At 44.1% G+C, this 19,098-nt stretch overlaps 1 protein-coding gene across 9 annotated transcripts in view; it reads right to left on the bottom strand.

Annotated features, from left to right (window-relative positions):
• Positions 1 to 19,098, bottom strand: part of LOC137372424 (amyloid beta precursor protein binding family B member 2-like) — a 451,769-nt gene that overhangs the window by 184,736 nt on the left and 247,935 nt on the right. For 8 of the 9 annotated variants that reach the window (XM_068036322.1, XM_068036315.1, XM_068036330.1 and 5 more), the window contains one exon: positions 18,851 to 19,059. In XM_068036322.1, coding sequence (XP_067892423.1) covers positions 18,851 to 19,059 — 209 coding nt within the window. The remainder of the gene's footprint in view (positions 1 to 18,850; positions 19,060 to 19,098) is intronic. The other variant, XM_068036340.1, reaches the window with a different exon arrangement.

Here is a 19,098-nt window from a genome sequence, read left to right as displayed (position 1 = left end):
ATTGGCCATTGTAAATTGCCCCTAGTGTAGCTAGGTGGTAGGAGAATGGTGGGGATGTGGTAGGAAATATGGGATTAATGTAGGATTAGTATAAATGGGTGGTTGTTGGTCAGCACAGACTCGATGGGCCGAAGGGACTATTTCAGTGCTGTATCTCTCTATGACTCTATGAAAGTGAGAGGTCATGCACTTTGGTAGGTAAAACCAAAAGGCAGACTACTATTTAAATGGAGAGACTCCAAAAAAGTGCAGCACAGAGATCTGGGTGTTCTTTGTGCATGAAACACAAAAAATTAGCGTGCAGGTGCAGCAAGTAATTAAGAAGGAAAATGGAATTTTGGCCTTTATTGCTCGGGGGTTGGAGTTTAAAAATAGGGAAGTCTTGTTACAACTGTACAGGGTGTTGGTGAGGCCGCACCTGGAGTACTGCGTACAGTTTTGGTCCCCGTATTTAAGAAAGGATATACTGGCATTGGAGGCAATTCAAAAGAGATTCACTAGGCTGATTCCTGGGATGAAGGGGTTGACTTATCAAGAATGGCTAAACAGGTTAGGCCTTTATTCATTAGAGTTTAGAAGAATGAGGGGTGATCTTATTGAAATGTACAAGATTCTGAGGGGACTTGACAGGGCAGATGTTGAGATGATGTTTCTACTAGTGGGGGAATCTCAAACTAGGGGACATAGTTACAGAATAAGGGGACACTCATTTAAAACTGAGATGCGAAGGAATTTCTTCTCTCAGAGGGTAGTGAATGTCTGGAATTCTCTACCCCAGAAAGTTGTGGAGGCTAGATCACTGAAAGTATTTAAAGAGGAGGTAGATATCGGAGAGTTGAGGGCAATGAGGAGCTGGCACGAAAGAGCAGTCGAGGTCTGGGGCAGATAAGCCATGTTCTTATTGAATGGCGCAGCAGGCTTGAAGGGCCGAATGATCCACTCCTGCTCCTATCAAAAAAGGTCAGCATGCTGGAAATCCCAAGGAGACTAAAATTGAATCAGACAGATGAACTAATGTAAATAAAATAGCTAACAAAAAAAAATAACGGCACTAAAGAATGACAAATCCCCAGGTGGTTTCCATCTCAGAGTTTTAACCAATTTATTGAAGATAGAAGGTTCATAGAAGATTGGCTGGTTGGCAGAAAACAGAGAGTATGCAGAAGTGGGTCCTTTTCGGATTGGCAGGATGTGACGAGTGGAGTCCCGCACGGGTCTGTGTTGGGGCCCAATCTTCTATCCATGCTAATATGTTACCCACAACACCATGAGCTTCTACTTTGTCCAATAACCTTTAATGTGGTACCTTGTCAAATGTCTTCTGGAAATCCAAGTATGGTACATCAACAGGCTCACCTTTAGCCATGGCACATGTTACTCCTTCAAAGAACTCCTATAAATTGGTTAACAACAATCTCCCTTTTACAACGCTATGCTGACTATTCCCGATTACCTTGAATTTTATTTATTTTAAATTTATTTATTTATTTAGAGATACAGCACTGAAACAGGCCCTTCGGCCCACCGAGTCTGTGCCGACCAACAACCAGCCATTTATACTAATCCTACATTAATCCCATATTCCCTCCCACATCCCCATCATTTTCCTACCACCTTCCTACACTAAGGGCAATTCACAATGGCCAATTTACCTATCAACCTGCATGTCTTTGGCTGTGGGAGGAAACCGGAGCACCCGACGGAAACCCACGCGGTCACAGGGAGAACTTGCAAACTCCGCACAGGCAGTATCCAGAACTGAACCCGGGTCGCTGGAGCTGTGAGGCTGCGGTGCTAACCACTGCGCCACTCTGCCGCCCTAATTTTTCTAAGTGCCCAGCTATAGCCTCCTTAAGGATCGATTCTAACACCTTTCCCATGACAAACGTCAAGCTAACTGGCCTATAGTTACCTGTTTTCTGCCTCTCCCCCTTCTTGAATAGAGGAGTTTGCTATTTTCCAATCTGATGGAACCTTTCCTGAATCTAGCGAATTTTGAAAAATTAACACCAACGCATCTACTACCTTATTAGCCACCTCTATTAAGGCTCTAGGATGAAGCCCATCAGGACCCGGGGACTTGTCAGCCCACAGTTCCATCAGTTTGCTCAGTACCGCTCCCCTGGTGATTGTAATTTCACCAAGTTCCCCTCTTCCTTCCACCTCCTGATTTACAGCTATTACTGGAATGTTTTTGTATCCTCTGTAGTGAAGACAGAAGCAAAATATTTTCATTTCATCTGCCATTTCCTTATTATCTACTATTAACTCCCCATTCTCACTTTCTAGAAGACCAACACTCACTTTACTTACTCTTTTCCTTTTTAAACACCTGCAAAAACTCTTGCTATCTGTTTTTACATTTCTAGCAAGCTTCGCATCATACTCTAATTTCTTTCTCCTGATTAACCTTTAAGTCATTCTCTGCAGTTCTTTATATTCTGACCAATCATCTGACCTGCCACTCATCTTTGCGCAATTAAACTCCTTTTCCTTAAGTTTGATGCTTTCCTTAACTTCTTTAGTTAACCACAAAAGGTGGGTCCTCCCCTTAGAATTTTTCTTTATCGTAAGAATATACTTATCCTGAGTATTCTGAAATATCCCCTTGAATGTCTGCCACTACTTCTCTATTGATTTATCTACTAGCCTAGTAACCCAGTTCACTCCAGCTAGCTCAGCTTTCATGCGCACATAGTTGCCCTTATTTAAGTTTAACATACTAGTTTTAGACTCACTCTTCTCTCTTTCAAACTGGATGTAAAATTCAATCATAATGTGGTCACTGCTTCCTAGAGGTGCCTTTACTCTGAGGTCATTAATTAATTCTGTCACATTACACAATACTAAGTCGAATATAACCTGCTGTCTGGTTGGTTCCAGAACGTGCTGCTCTAAGAAACTCTCTCGAAAGCATTCTATGAACTCCTCATCCAGGCTACTATTGCCAATCTGATTTTTCCAGTTTATATGTGGATTAAAATCACCCATGATTACTGCCGTCCCTTTATCACAAGCACCCAATATTTCTTCTTGCATACTTCGTCCTACATTATGGTTACTGTTAGGGGGCCTGTAGACCACTCCCACTAGTGACTTCTTTTCCCTACCATGAGTTGTCAGACATGGAGCCTCCGCCATTTTTTTCCTCAACCGACTACCGTAGTGCCGGAACTATTGGTGCTATGGAATTTCTGGATTTCAGTGTTTAAGTATGCATATGCAGATTCGGTAAGTTGCTGTCAATTTCACACAGTAAGTACAGTGAATGCTGCCAGTTTTACAGAGTAATGACATGAACGTTGACAGTTTTGCCACGATTACAACCACAAAATCCAGGCCATTACATTCTCATGTAGAAATAGTCCAGTTTGAGAGTAGCTGACATATCACACAACCATTATTCTTAGAAGGGACTTTCAGGATTACACAATTTCATTTTTGCTGCCTTACAGTGGATGTTAATCGAGTTGGAAAGCTGATTTTAAAAAAACAATCATCTATCTGGTGGCATTGCTAAGCGTTTCCAGGTCACACACAATGTACATTAGCATTAATGTCCAACTTGCTGCTCACCCACACAACTCTGAACATCATGACATAACCGGCCACATTAAAACCATAGAAAGGTACCCGTTTTAAAAACAGGTCCTCCACAGTCATGAGTTTCATACCAGTATCAGTCATGGACACAACACAATCAGTGCCACAGATATAGATATCAAACCAATTTTTTCACACAAGTAGACTTGTGTACTTGAGTCAAGATGTATATCACATTCAAGTCATAGCATTTGAAACATGGGCAATTTTCACATCATTTTGTGTATCAACAGTAACTTGTTAAAATTGCAGGTCCTAAATTATCTACAAATTGTGCATCCTATGTCACAAAAGTCACATCCAGTCCCTGTAGTGCCTACTTCAGAAAAACAACCCAATGTTCCTGCAGGGACCCTATTACTTGGCAACCTGAACAAGCAATCAGAGCACAGAACTTAAGCAGAGCAGCAGGCATGGATGGAACTGATCTGAAATATTTAAAAGTATCCTCCATGCAAAAGAGGTGCTTTGCAGCTGTCCTCCTGAGGCTGGTGACTAGGATACTGTTTGAGATACATACATGCACAATGTCCCACAGTTGTGGCTTCTATCCACCAGAACAGAGCTCCTGCTAATTATAGTAAGATATAAGATGCACAAAGAACAGCCAGGCGCTGTGCAAATGACTACTGGCAACACCTATGCAGTCGTATTTAGCTGGCCTCCGACATCGGAAACATCAGAGGAATGTATGATGGCATTAAGAGAGCTTTTGGGCCAACCATCAAGAAGATCACCCCCTCAAGTCTAAATCAGAGAACACAATCAATGACCAATGCAAGCAAATGGACCGCTGGGTGGTACCTAGAACTGTACTCCAGGGAAAATGTTGTCACTGAGAGCGCCCTCAATGCAGCACAGTCTCTGCCAGTCATGGATGAGCTGGACGAACAGTCAACAAAATCGGAACTCAGTGATGCCACTGATTCTGTAGCCAGTGGAAAAGCCCCTAGAAAGGATGGCACTACCCCTGAAATAATCAAGAGTGCCAAGCCTGCTATATTCTCAGCACTCCATGAACTGCTTTGCCTGTGCTGGGATGAGGGAGCAGTACCACAGGACATGCGCAATGCCAGTATTATGACCCTCTGTAAGAACAAGGGTGACCGTGGTAACTGCAACAACTGCCATGGAATCTCTTTGCTCAGCGTAGTGGGTTAAGTCTTCGCTTGAGTCATTTTAAACTGACTCCAGAAGCTGGCTGAGCGTTTCTACCCTGAGGCACAGTACAGCTTTTGGGCAGGGAAATCCACCATTGACATGCTGTTCTCCCTTCGCCAGCTACAGGAGAAATACCGTGAACAACAGATGCCCCTCTACGTTGCTTTCATAGATCTCACCAAAGCCTTTGATCTCGTCAGCAGACGTCATCTCTTCAGACTACTAGCAAAGATCGTATGTCCACCAAAGCTACCAAGTATCATCACTTCATTCCATGACACTATGAAGGGCACAATTCAGCATAGCGGTGCCTCATCAGACCCCTTTCCTATCCTGAGTGGTGTGAATCAGGGCTGTGTTCTCGTACCTACACTGTTTGGGATCTTCTTCTCACTGCTGCTCTCACATGCGTTCAAGTCTTCAGAAGAAGGAATTTTCCTCTACACAAGATCAGATGGCAGGTTGTTCAACCTTGCCCGTCTTAGAGCAAAGATCAAAGCACAGAAAGTCCTCATCAGGGAGCTGCTCTTTTCTGGCAATGCTGCATTAACATCTCACACTGAAGAGTGTCAGCAGAGACTCATCGACAGGATTGCAGCTGCCTGCAATGAAATTGGCCTAACCATCAGCCTCAAGAAAACAAACATCATGGGACAGGATGTCAGAAATGCTCCATCCATCAATATCGGCGACCACACTCTGGAAGTGGTTCAAGAGTTCACCTACCTAGGCTCAACTATCACCAGTAACCTGTCTCTCGATGCAGAAATCAACAAGCGCATGGGAAAGGCGTCCGCTGCTATGTCCAGACTGGCCAAGAGAGCGTGGGAAAATGGCGTACTGATGCGGAACACAAAAGTTCGAGTGTTTCAAGCCTGTGTCCTCAGTACCTTGCTCTACGGCAGCGAGGCCTGGACAACGTATGTCAGCCAAGAGCGACGTCTCAACTCAGTCCATCTTCGCTGCCTCCGGAGAATCCTTGGCATCAGGTGGCAGGACCGTATCTCCAACACAGAAGTCCTCGAGGCAGCCAACATCCCCAGCATATACACCATCCTGAGTCAGCGGTGATTGAGATGGCTTGGCCATGTGAGCTGCATGGAAGATGGCAGGATCCCCAAGGACGCATTGTACAGCGAGCTGGTCACTGGTGTCAGACCCACCGGCCGTCCATGCCTCCGCTTTAAAGACGTCTGCAAACGTGACATGAAGTCCTGTGACACTGACCACAAGTCGTGGGAGTCAGTTGCCAGCGATCGCCAGAGCTGGCGGGCAACCATAAAGGCGGGGCTAAAGAGTGGCGACTCGAAGAGACTTAGCAGCTGGCAGGAAAAAAAGACAGAAGTGCAAGGAGAGAGCCAACTGTGCAACAGCCCCGACAAGCAATTTTATCTGCAGCACCTGTGGAAGAGTCTGTCACCTAGAATTGGCCTTTATAGCCACTCCAGGCGCTGCTTCACAAACCACTGACCACCTTTAGGCGCTTACCCATTGTCTCTTGAGACAAGGAGGCCAAAGAAGAAGATATCTGATAGCAATGGCTCTTAAGGTCATAGAGTGATAGAGTTTTACAGCACAGATACAGGCCCTTCAGCCCAACGCGCCTGCAGCAACCATCAAGCACCCATCCAAAACTAATCCCACTTCCCCGCACTTGGCCCGTAGCCTTGTATGTTATGGCGTTTCAAGTGCTCATCTAAATACTTCTTAAATGTCTTGAGTATTCCTGCCCCTACCACCCCTTCAGGTAGTGTGCTCCAGATTCCAACCACCTTCTGGGTAAAAACATTTCTCCTCAACTCTCCTCTAAACCTCCTGCCCCTTACCTTAAACCTATGCCCCCTAGATATTGACCTCTCTGCTAAGGGAATAAGCTTCTTCCCATCTATCCTATCAATGCCCCTCATAATTTTGCATACCTCTATCAGGTCCCCCTCAGCCTTCTCTGCTCCAAGGAAAATAACCCCAGCTAACCAGTCTCTCTTCATAGCTGAAATGCTCTAGTCCAGGCAACATCCTGGTGAATTGCCTCTGCACCCTCTCCAGTGCAATCACATCCTTCCTATAGTGTGGGGCCTAGAACTGTACACAGTACTCCAGCTGCGGCCTAACCAGCGTTTTATACAGCTCCATCATAACCTCCCTGCTCTTATATTCTGTGCCTCGGCTAATAAAGGCAAGTATCCCATATGCCTTCCTAACCAACTTATCTACCTGTGCTGTTGCCTTCAGTGATCTATGGACACGTATACCAAGGTCCCTCTGAACTCCCTAGGGTCCTACCATCCATTGTATATTCTCCTGCCCAGTTAATCCTCCCAAAGTGCATCACCTCACACTTCTGAGGATTAAATTCCATTTGCCACAGCTCCGTATATATATCGTCCTATAATCCTCACTATTTATGATACCACCAATTTTCGTGTCATCTGCAAACTTACTGATCATACCTCCTATATTCACATCTAAATCATTAATGCACACTACAAACGGCAAGGGTCCCAGCACCGATCCCTGCGGTACTGCACTGGTCACAGGCCTCCATTCGCAAAAACAACCCTCTACCATCACCCTCTGCCTCCTTCCACTAAGCCAATTTTGAATCCAATTTGCCAAATTACCCTGGATCCCATGGGCTCTTACTTTCTTAACCAATCTCCCATGCGGAACCTTATCAAAAGCCTTACTAAAGTCCATGTAGATGACATCAACTGCTTTACCCTCATCTACACCTCTAGTCACCTCCTCGAAAAATTCAATCAAATTTCTTTAGACACGATCTCCCCCGACAAAGCCATGCTGGCTATCCATGATTAATCCCCATCTCTCCAAGTGGAGATTAATCCTGTACCTCAGAATTTTTTCCAATAATTTCCCTACCACTGATGTTAGACTCACAGGCCTATAATTACCTGGTTTATCCCTGCTACCCTTCTTGAATAATGGTGCCATATTCACTATCCTCCAGTCCTCTGGCACCTCTCCTATGGCCAGACAGGATGTGAAAATTTGTGTCAGAGCCCCCGCTATCTCCTCCCTTGCCTCACATAACAGCTTGGGATACATCTCATCTGGACCAGAGAAGGTCCCTCTCTTTAAAGCAATAAACTGTTTTCCACTCATGAGAAACATGTAGGGTAGGGTGTGATCAAGAGCTAAGTCTAAGGAAAATCTATTAATTTTTCTTTTAATTTACTTTAAACCTGCTTCAATGTCTATGTAAAGGTAACTGAGAGACTCACTGAATAGACACCCCCCCCCCACTCCCCCAGACAGGGGAAACATCTTTCCTGCATCCACACTGTCGAACCCTGTAAGAATTTTGTATGTTTCAATGAGATCACAGTACAGCTACAACACTGGCATTTATCCAGCAATGTGGAAAATTGCCCAGATATGTCCTGTACACAAAAAGCAGGACAAGTCCAACCCGGTTAATTACCGCCTCATCAGTCTACTCTCGCTCATCAGTAAAGTGATGGATGGTACCGTCGACAGTACTATCAGGCGGCGCTTGCTTAGCAATAACCTGCTCCGTGACGCGCAGTTTGGATTCCGCCAGGGCCACTCAACTCCTGACATCATTACAGCCTTGGTTCAAACATGGACAAAAGAGCTGAACTCAAGAGGTGAGGTGAGAGTGACTGCCCTTGACATCAAAGCAGCATTTGACCGAGTATGACATCGAGGTGCCCTAGCAAAACTGGAGTCAATGGAAATCAGGGGGAAACCTCTCCGCTGGTGGGAGCGCAAAGGAAGATGGTTGTGGTTGTTGGAGGTCAATCATCTCAGCTCCAGGTCATCACTGCAGGAGTTCCTCAGGGTAGTGTTCTAGGCCCAAACATCTTCAGCTGCTTCATCGATGACCTTCCTTCAATCATAAAGTCAGAAGTGGAGATGTTCACTGATGATTGCACAATGTTCAGCACCATTCGAGACTCCTCAGATACTGAAGTTGTCAGTGTAGAAATGCAGCAGGACCTGGACAATATCCAGGCTTGGGCTAATAAGTGACAAGTAACATTTGTGCCACACAAGTGCCAGGAAATGACTATCTCCAACAAGAGAGAATCTAACCATCTCCCCATGATATTCAATGGTATTATGATCACTGAATCCCCCAAGATCAACATCCTGGGGGTTATCCGAAACTAACTGGAGTAGCCATATAAATACTATGGCTACAAGAGCAGGTCAGAGGCTAGGAACCCTGCAGCGAGTAACTTACCTCCTGACTCCCCAAAGCCTGTCCACCATCTACAAGGCACAAGCCAGGAGTGTGATGAAACACTTTCCAGTTGCCTGGATGGGTGCAGCTCCGATAACACTCAAGAAGCTGAACACCATCCAGAACAAAGCAGCCCGCTTGATTGGCACCCCATCCACAAACATTCACTCCCCACCACCAACGCACAGTGGCAGCAGTGTGTACCATCTGAAAGATGCACAGCAGCAATGTACCAAGGCTCCTTCGACTGCAACTTCCAAACCTGCAAACTCTACCACCTACAAGGAGAATGGCAGCAGATGCATGGGAACACCACCACCTGCAAGTTCCCCTCCAAGCCACACACCACCCTGACTTGGAACTAGATCGCCATTCCTTCACTGTCGCTGGGTCAAAATCCTGGAATCCCCTTCCTAACAGCACTGTGGGTGTACCTACCCCACATGGACTGCAGCAGTTCAAGAAGGTGGCTCACCGCCAGCTTCTCAAGGGCAATTAGGGATGGGCAATAAATGCTGGCCTAGCCAGCGACGTCCACATCCCGTGAATTATGAAAGGTCACTGACCTGAAATGTTAACTTTGCTTCTCTCTCCACAGATGCTGCCAGACCTGCTGAGTATTTTCAGTACTTTTTGTTTTTATTTCACATTCCACCTAGTTTTGTGTTATCAGCACGACCCCGAGCTTCCGGTTGCTGGCCATTTCAACACTCCCCCTGCTTTTGTGCCCACAACTCTGTCCTGGAATTGCTGCAGTGTTCCAGTGAACATCAACGCAAGCTCGAGTAACAGCACCTCATTTACCGATTAGGCACGCTACATTGAGTTCAATAATTTCATAGTATGACAGGCCCCTATTTTTATTTTTAGTTATTTTTTCTTTTTCCTTGTTCATTTTATTTTACTTTGTTTCTACTGTGCCTGCCTGCTGATTTTTTCATGTTTGTGCTTGGGGCCAGGGCTGTTCATTTTTCTGTCAATTAATACCCTTTCTGTACTAATGCTTTGTCTTTCAACACACCATTAACATACCATTTGCCTTTGCTCCATGACCTTCTGGTCAGTTATTCTCTGTGACCTTGTCCTATCAACACCTTCTCTTTTGTTATCTCTTGCCCCGCCCCTGCTTTACTTGCTTAAAACCTATTACATTTCTCATATTTGCCAGTTCTGATGAAGGGTCACTGACCTGAAACGTTAACTCTGCTTCTCTCTCCACAGATTCTGCCAGACCTGCTGAGTATTTCCAGCATTTCTTGTTTTTATTTCAGATTTCCAGCATCTGCAGCATTTTGCTTTTATATTAATGTGGAAACAATACATTGATATAGATTGTGAATAGCTGGGGTTCAGGCACTGATCCTTGCGGTACCCCACTATTCACAGCCTGCCAACCTGAGAAAGACCTGTTTATTCCTATTTTCTGTCCGTTAATCAGTTCTCAATCCATACCAGTATATTATCCCCAATCCCATGTGCTCTCATTTAGTTAACGAACCTCTTGCGTGGGACCTTATAGAAAGCCTTCTGAAAATCCAAATACAGCACATCCACTGGTCAACAACAATCATTTTCTATGCGTCCGGTTATCACATCCTTTATAATAGATTCTTGCATTTTCCCTATTACCTCCTGATGGCAGATCGAGGCACCAACATTCCAACATCATTTTAAACATGACCTGTTCCCCGCCAGAGAATATATTGAGATGGCCACAGCTGCAGGCACAGGGCTCCCCCTCCACAGTAGCGGTCTAGAAGCTATGTCCAGTTCTAACCTAACCTTTTCCAAAAGTCTTCAGAGGGCGTCTCCATCTTAATGCACCCTCTCTCTCCTACATACATCAGCAGCTCCCACCTCAGACAGTGGGGCTGCCAATCTGAGAGTGCAGGAGAGCCTCCTATTGCTTCTCCAGCCTCCGTAGCCCACCCCCTGTTCTTAATTGGACGGCAAGTAGCTCCCTGGCTATTAATTGGCCAGCTCGTAAAAAATCATGCTGAGTGTCAGGTACCAAAGCATTGCAGGGTCAGGACCTGTAAATGCACTGACATCGGGGTCCCAACCCCACAACTAAAATCCAGCCCTGTGAGTTCAAATCCCAACTTGGGAAATTGAATTCAATCAATCAGTGGAAGTGATCTGATGAAATCAGTCTGAGAGCGGCCACTGGTTCACTTCTGAGAAGAAATTTACTGCCCTTATCTGGTCTGGCCTACATGCAACACCAGTTCCACAGCAAATAGTGCACTCTTAATGCCTTCAGGGCAACTATGGATGGACAATACATACTGCCTTGCCAGTGTCACCCAAATTACAAAAACAATTTGAAAAAAGCCTGTCTCACCATTTATGGTATTTTCTAAACCTTCTTGATTTAATCTCCTAATTCAAAGGTACCATTCTCTTTGATGACATGGATATTTACCAATTAAAGGCACTAGAGTTGCACGTAAAGGGAAGAATAGAAAAACAGAATAGTTTTTACATGGAGAGAAACTGTAGAATGCTGTGGTATAGAAAGATCTGGGAGTCCTTGTACATGAATCACAAAATGTTAACATGCTGGTACAGCAAGTAATTAGGAAAACAAATAGAAATGTTGACATTTATTACAAGGGGGATGGAGTAGGAAAGTAAGAAAGTCTTGCTACAACAGTATAGGATGTTGGTGAGACCTCACCTAGAGTACTACGTACAGTTTTGGTCTCCTTGCTTAAGGAGGGATACACTTGCATTGGAAGAAGTTCAAAGAAGGTTCACTGGGCTGATTCCTGGGATGAATGGGTTGTCTTATGAGCAAAGGTTGAGCAGGTTGGACCTAAACTCATTGGAGTTTAGAAGAATGAGAGGTGATCTTATTGAAACATAAAAGGATTCTGAGGGGGCTTGACAGGGTAGATGCTGAGAGGGTGGTTCCCCTCATGGGGGAATCTAGAACTCGGAGGCACAATTTCAAAATAAGGGGTGTCCCTTTTAAGACGGAGATGAGGAGGAATTGTTTCTCTCAGGAGGGTCATTACTCTTTGGAACTCTCTTCCCTCCAGCAGTGGAGAATGGATCACTGAATATATTCAAGGCTGAGTTAGACAGATTTTTGATCTACAAGGGAGTAAAGGGTTATGGGAGGCAGAAGGGAAAGTGGAGATAAGGCCACAATCAGTTCAACCATGATCTCATTGAATGGCAGAGCAGGTTCAAGGGGCTGAATGGACTACTCCTGCTCCTATTTCTTATGATCTTATCATCAGTCAGTTTAACCTTGGTGCTTTTAGAGATGATGGCTGGATGTTACAAAGACCACGGCATCAGGCTCATCGTGGGGGGGGCGGGCGGGTGGGGGGAACCGGAAGTTTGGTTGTGGCAGAGGCCTGCCTCGGAGCTCGACAGCAGGAGGGCATGGCCCAATTCTCTTGGCGGTGGTGAGGCTCCGTGGCGGCCTCACCACCACTGGGCGACAGGACCAGCGTCTACATATATAAATCAATGAAATGAATACATTAAAATAAACTTACCAGAAATCTTACAGGTCTGCGGCAATACTCAGTGCGGCAGCCCCACGCCTTCAATTCCCCGTTTGGGGAAAGCCGGTGTGATACTGGTGGGGATGGGGGGAGGAGTTAAGATTTCCAGTGTGGCGGGGTCAGATAAAGGTGTAGGGAATGGTGGGAAGGGGTGATCTTTAAACTTTGTGCAGTCTGGGGGAGCGGGGCGAAAGTCAGATTTCAAAGGTGTTTTGCGGGGGGGGGGTGGGGGTGGGGGGGAGGGCAAATAGTTAATGTAATTGTTACTGGGGGTGGGAAAGGGGTATTAGAAAATTTAATAAATTTTGGGGCGGGTGGTATCTTTAAAAATTTAAATATGCCAACAGGGCTGGCTGCCCTTTAAGAATGGCGCCAGCGCCTGCGCACAGGCAGCTGACGTCAGTGCCGGGGACGGACAGCCTGCCCCCTGCATTGACTGGGGGGTGGGTGGAGGAGGTGGGCCGCCCAAGCTATTTAAACGAACCGCCACGCGGGAGATTGCGGCAGCTCTTTGGCGTGCGGCCCGCCTAGCCCAACAATCTAGGACAAAATTAACAAAGTCTTACACTAGTGTGGATTAATTAAGGAAAACCAGCGTGGATTTGTTTAAGGCAAATCCTGTTGAAGGTTTTATGCTGAGGTAACAGAGCAGGTTGAATAGGACAACACAGTTGATGTAATGTACATGGACTTCGAAAAGGCATTTGATAAGGTGCACATAATAGGCTTGCCAGCCAGGCTGAAGCTCATGGAATACAAGGGACAGTGACATAATGGATATGAAGTTGGCTGAGTAACAAGAAACATACGAACATACAAATTAGGAGCAGGAGTAGGCCACTTGGCCCCTCGAGCCTGCTCCGCCATTCAATATCATGGCTGATCTGATTGTAACCTCAACTTCACAATCCCGCCTACCCCTGATCACCTTTCACCCCCTTGCTTAGCAAGAATCTATCTACCTCTGCCTAAAAATATTCAAAGGCCTTGCTTCCACTGCCTTTTAAGGAGGAGAGTTCCAAAGACTCACAACCCTCAGAGAAAAAAATTTCCCCTCATCTCTGTCTTAAATGGGTGACCCCTTATTTTTAAACAGTGACCCCTAGTTCAAGATTCTCCCACAAGATGAAACATCCTTTCTGCATACACCCTGTCAAGACCCCTCAGGATCTTATATGTTTCAATCAAGTCACCTCTTACTCTTCTAAATTCCAGTAGATACAAGCCTAGTCTGTCCAACCTGTCCTCCTAAGACAGCCCATCCATTCCAGATATTAGTCTAGTAAACCTTCTCTGAACTGCTTCCAATGCATTTACTTCCTTCCTTAAATAAGGAGGCCAACATTGTACACAGTACTCCAGATGTGGTCTCACCATTGCCCTTTATAGCTGAAGCACAGCCTCCCTACTTTTGTATTCAATTCCCTTTGCAATAAACAATACCATTTTGTTAGCTTTCCTAATTACTTGCTGTACCTGCATACTAACCTTTTGCAATTCATGCATTAGGACACCCAGATCCCTCTGCATTTCAGAACTCTGCAATCTCTCACCATTTAGATAATATGCTTTTTTTAAATTCTTCCCGCTAAAATGCACAATTTCACATTTTTCCACATTATACTCCATTTAAAATGGAGAGTAATGGTGAAAGGTTGTTTGTCGGACTGGAGGAAGATATACAGTGGGATTCCCCGGGGTTTGGACTGGGACCGCTGCTTTTTTTGATATATATTAATGACCTAGACTTGAGTGTATAGGGCACAATTTCAAAATTTGCAGATGACATAAAACCTGGAAGTAATATGAATTGTGAGGAGGACAATGATAGACTTCAAAAGGGCACAGACAGGCTGGTGGAATGGGCAGAACTGTGGCAGATGAAATTTAATGCAGAGAAGTGTAAAGTGACACATTTTAGTAGGAAGAGTGAGGAGAGGCAATATAAAATAAAGGATACAATTCTAAAGGGAGTACAGGAACAGAGAGATCTAGGGGTACATGTGCATTAACTGTTGAAGGTGGCAGGACATGTTGAGAAAGTGGCTGAAAGGAATATGGGATCCTGGGCTTTATAAATAGATGCAGAGAGTATAAAAGCAAGGAAGTTATGATGAACCTTTATAAATCACTCTTTTGGCCTGAACTGGAGTATTGTGTTCAATTCTGGGCACCACATTTTAAAGCCTTCACATCCTTCCTAAAGAGGGTGCAGTAAAGATTTATGAGAATGGGTCCAGGGATGAGGGACATCAGTTACGAGGATAGACTGGAGAAACTGGGGTGGTTCTCCTTAGAGAAGAGAGGGTCGAGAAGAGACTTGATAGACCCCTTATGATTTTGAACACCTCTAAGACACAGTAGATAGAGTGAAACTGTTCCCATTGACAGAACAATCGAGACCCAGAGAACACTAACTTAAGGTGATTGGCAAACGAAGGAACAGCAACATGAGGAAAAACGTTTTTAAGTAGCAAATGGTTAGGATCTGGAATGCACTGCCTGAGTGTGTGCTGGAGGTAGATCCAATTGTGGCTTCCAAAAGAGAATTGGATAAGCACCTGAAGAGAAAATATTTGCAAGGCTACAAGGAAAAGGGGTGGGGAGCGGCAGTAGTGGTCTAGTTGAATTGCTGTTGCAGAGAGCTGGCATGGACATGACTGGCTGAATGGCCTCTTCTGTGCTGTAACCATTCTATGATTACTCATACAAAAACAGAATAATGCTGGAAATCTGAAATAAAAACAGAAAACGCTGGAAATACTCAGCAGGTCATTTAGCATCTGTGGAGAAAGAAAAGGAGTTAACGTTTCAGGTCTGTAACCTTTCAACAGAACCATTCTGATGCTGCCTGGCCTGCTGAGTATTTCCAGCATTTTCTGTTTTTATCTATGATTCCTTATGTTTGGATGGAAATGATGGTCTGATTTATTTTAGCTTGGGTGATTGTAAACAATAACCTCAATTGTTCTGACTGATAATTCCAACTCTTCAGGTCTAGGGAAAAATCTCATAGTTCTGAATATCTGGTACAGTTCCTAATGAGTCAGCTTTGTGTTGTACTAGAGGCAGCTAAGTACCATTGTAACTTTTGACTGCCATTTCCAAAAGGCTACATTGAATGTAAATGTACCCACTCCTGCCAGTGGAGAAGCTTAAAAGGGCATCTCTGAAGATAGGGGTTGAATTGACAGCTCCTTGTCCAGGCAGAGAAATATATCTGGCTGTTTTCTCTTTGTTCTTCAGTTCTCTTGATCACTGTGAGGTCTCAATTTCCTCCAATTAAATTGTGGAAAGGCAAAAGCCATTGTCTTTGGTTCCTCTCACACTCCATCAGCTTTCTAACCACTGACTCCATTCCTCTCCCAGGCCACTGTCTGAGACAAACCCAGATTGTTCACAACCTTGGCATTCTCTGTGAGCCTGAGCTGAACTTCTGACTCCACAGACTCGTCATTACCAAAACCGCCTACTTCCACCTCTACAACATCCAGCTCCTTCCCCTCTCGGCTCCGCTGTTCTTAAAACCCATCTTCATCCCTTTGTTACCTCTAGACTTGATTATTCCAATGTTTTCCTGACTGGTCTTCAACTTCCACCCTACATAAATTTGAGCTCATCCAGAGTTGTGCTGCCTGTACCCTAACTCATCCTGTGCTCTCTGCCCTAAACTGGTTCCCAGTCCACCAATGCCTCAATTTTAAAATTGTTTTTTTTAAATCCCTCCATGGCATTGTCCTTCTCTATCTCTGTAATCTCCTCCTGCCCTACTACCCTCGGAGACCTCTGTGCTCCAATCTGGCCTGTTGGCCATCTCTGATTTTAATTACTCCACCATTGGTGGCCATGTTGTTAGCTGCAAAGGTCCTAAGTTGCAAAATTCTCTCCGAAAACACCTGCATCTCTCTACCTCTCTCTCCTCCTTCAAGCCACTCTTTAAAACCTGCCTTTTAATCAAACTTTCGGTCATCTGCCCTAAAATCTCATGTGGTTCGGTGTCAAATTTTGTTTGATAATGTGTCCTCCTTTATGACCTTTGAATCTGTTAAAGGTGCTATATAAATGCAGTTTGTTGTTGCTGAACCAGACTTCCTTTCTGTTTATATTACAGATGCTGATCTATAGTTTTAGTCCAGGCCTTTGGATTACTAGTCCAGTAACATACGCACTACATTACTCTTTGACAGCCAAGGTGCGTTATGTTACTTGTCTTTGGGGCAGAAAACAACAGAAATACCTATAATTGCAATAATACTGTTCATTTAAAGATTGATTACTGATGCCTTCTTGTCTCCCTCCCATATATTAAACATTTGGGACATGTAAAAAAATGGTTTTGGGAGGGAGCATGGGTAAACAGCTGATCAACCTTTAACTGGTTACATCTCCATTTTATCAGTACGATCTGCAAGAACTCACACTCCATCATATCATTCATACTTCTGAAATTATTGAATGGATATGCTATTGTAAATATTATTTTAAAGAGCTAAATATTTGCAACAAAAATAAACTGGAAATGAGCTAGAGGTCCAAAGACAATATAGTCCTTATATTGGTTCCTTTCACTCTGTTTTGAAAAGTGAATTAATTTGCACAGATTGTCTCAGTCAACCTATTAAGCTGAAATCATGTTACACACAACTTTTTGTTTCCTCAAATTTTCTCTCCTGTCCAGAAGGCAGTAGCTCATACTGTAAGTATCAAAGGTTAATAACAAGAGAGCATAAACACAAGATTAAATGTCAGTGATCTGGAACAGAGAGAAACTTCTCCACACAGAAGGCTGTGGAATTCATTTCCAGTATTAGGAGTTGAGGCAGAAACTATGTGAACATTCAAGGTTATATGGGATAGGTGTATGATGAAAAGGGGTTCTAAGGATTTGGAAACAGGATAGGGTAAGTATCGTTATATCTATTTGCTCATGTTGAGGGTTAATGAAAACATGGACAGAAGCTGCACCAACATGTAACAGCTGTATAAAGTACCAACACTCTTTTGAACAACATCTTCTTGATATTAAGCCTGTACAAAACCCAGCCCAGTGGCAGAGACAGTTTTATGTCAGGACCCTGCATATTAGAATGTTACTACCTATATGTGGAACAGTGGCGCAGTGGTTAGCACCGCAGCCTCACACCTCCAGCGACCCGGATTCAGTTCTGGGTACTGCCTGTGCGGAGTTTGCAAGTTCTCCCTGTGACCGCGTGGGTTTCCTCCAGGTGCTCTGGTTTCCTCTCACAGCCAAAGACTTGCAGATTGATAGGTAAATTGGCCATTGTAAATTGCCCCTAGTGTAGGTAGATGGTAGGAGAATGGTGGGGATGTGGGAGGGAATATGGGATTAATGTAGGATTAGTATAAATGGGTGGTTGTTGGTCAGCACAGACTCGGTCGGCCAAAGGGCCTGTTTCAGTGCTGTATCTCCAAATAAAATTTAAAATTTAAACAGCAGAATAAAACAAATTCACTCAAAAGTGAATCCTTCATAAAATCTAATCTTATTTAAATTGTTAATTTCAGGGCATTTTTTGGAACAGACCTGACCTTTATTTATTGGTCAAATAAAAATTTCCATTTTGTTGACACTGTATATTAAAGTGCCACCTCTCCGTGCCACAGATTAGGGGAAGGCACGGATTTGAATTTCTCTCCAATCATATCCCAATTTGAGCTGTATCATGCAGAAACTGAGTGAAAGAAAATCGGAGGGAGTCTCATGTTGGTCTTTAGCAGCCACCAATGCGGGCACTAGTGGCAACCCGGGAGCAGGTCATGAACCAAACATCTTGATTAAAGGTATCAAGCTATGTGGATAAAGAAAAAGGCGCAAAAAGCAGTCATGATGGGCCGAATGGCCTCCTTCTGCACACTATTGTTCTATGATTCCATGAAAAATACTAAACCAAAAAGGGAAAAGATACACTGATACCAACATAAAGATTTTTTTTAAAAAGCAACAATTAAAATTAAAACATGAAAATAAGATAAATTGCCACAGTTGCAGGCAAAGCAGTGAGGAGATTTTTGGAAGGGAGGGAGCAGTCAGGCACCAGTAATCCCACATGCACCCATTGACCATTTCAAAAATTGCAATGGCAGAGTTTGGAGAAGGAGTCAACCAATCATCTTTTCAGTCAGATGCAGCACGTGATATGCAGGAATGGTGGTGGAGGAAAAGAAAGACAGTGAGAATGAAATACAAATGCCTTATCCTTCAATTGCACTCTCAGTTGGTTTCAGAAGGACTTCCAAATCAATAATGTACAGGTATAAATATGATAACTTAAATGCAAAACGTTCCAAGAAAGTTTAAACATCTAAAAAATGTTACCTCATTTTCTGCAGTGGGAGAAGGAGTAATGGAGCTCAATGATTCTCTTTGTATGTCTGAGAACTCTGTTGATGTAGGTACTGGCCGCTCCCATTGGGTAGTGCCCGTTGGTATGTGCCAATAATAGATGCCAGCGACATCATTGATCTTCTTCCATCCTGGCGGGAGATCAGGGTCAGTCTGAAATGATTGATCACTCCATATATCTGCTGGGAAGGGGAGTTGAAAAAAACATTAACCAAATTAAA

This window comes from Heterodontus francisci, chromosome 1 (genome assembly GCF_036365525.1).
Source record: "Heterodontus francisci isolate sHetFra1 chromosome 1, sHetFra1.hap1, whole genome shotgun sequence".
Taxonomy (NCBI): domain Eukaryota; kingdom Metazoa; phylum Chordata; class Chondrichthyes; order Heterodontiformes; family Heterodontidae; genus Heterodontus; species Heterodontus francisci.
This window is presented reverse-complemented; position numbering and strand designations above follow the sequence as displayed.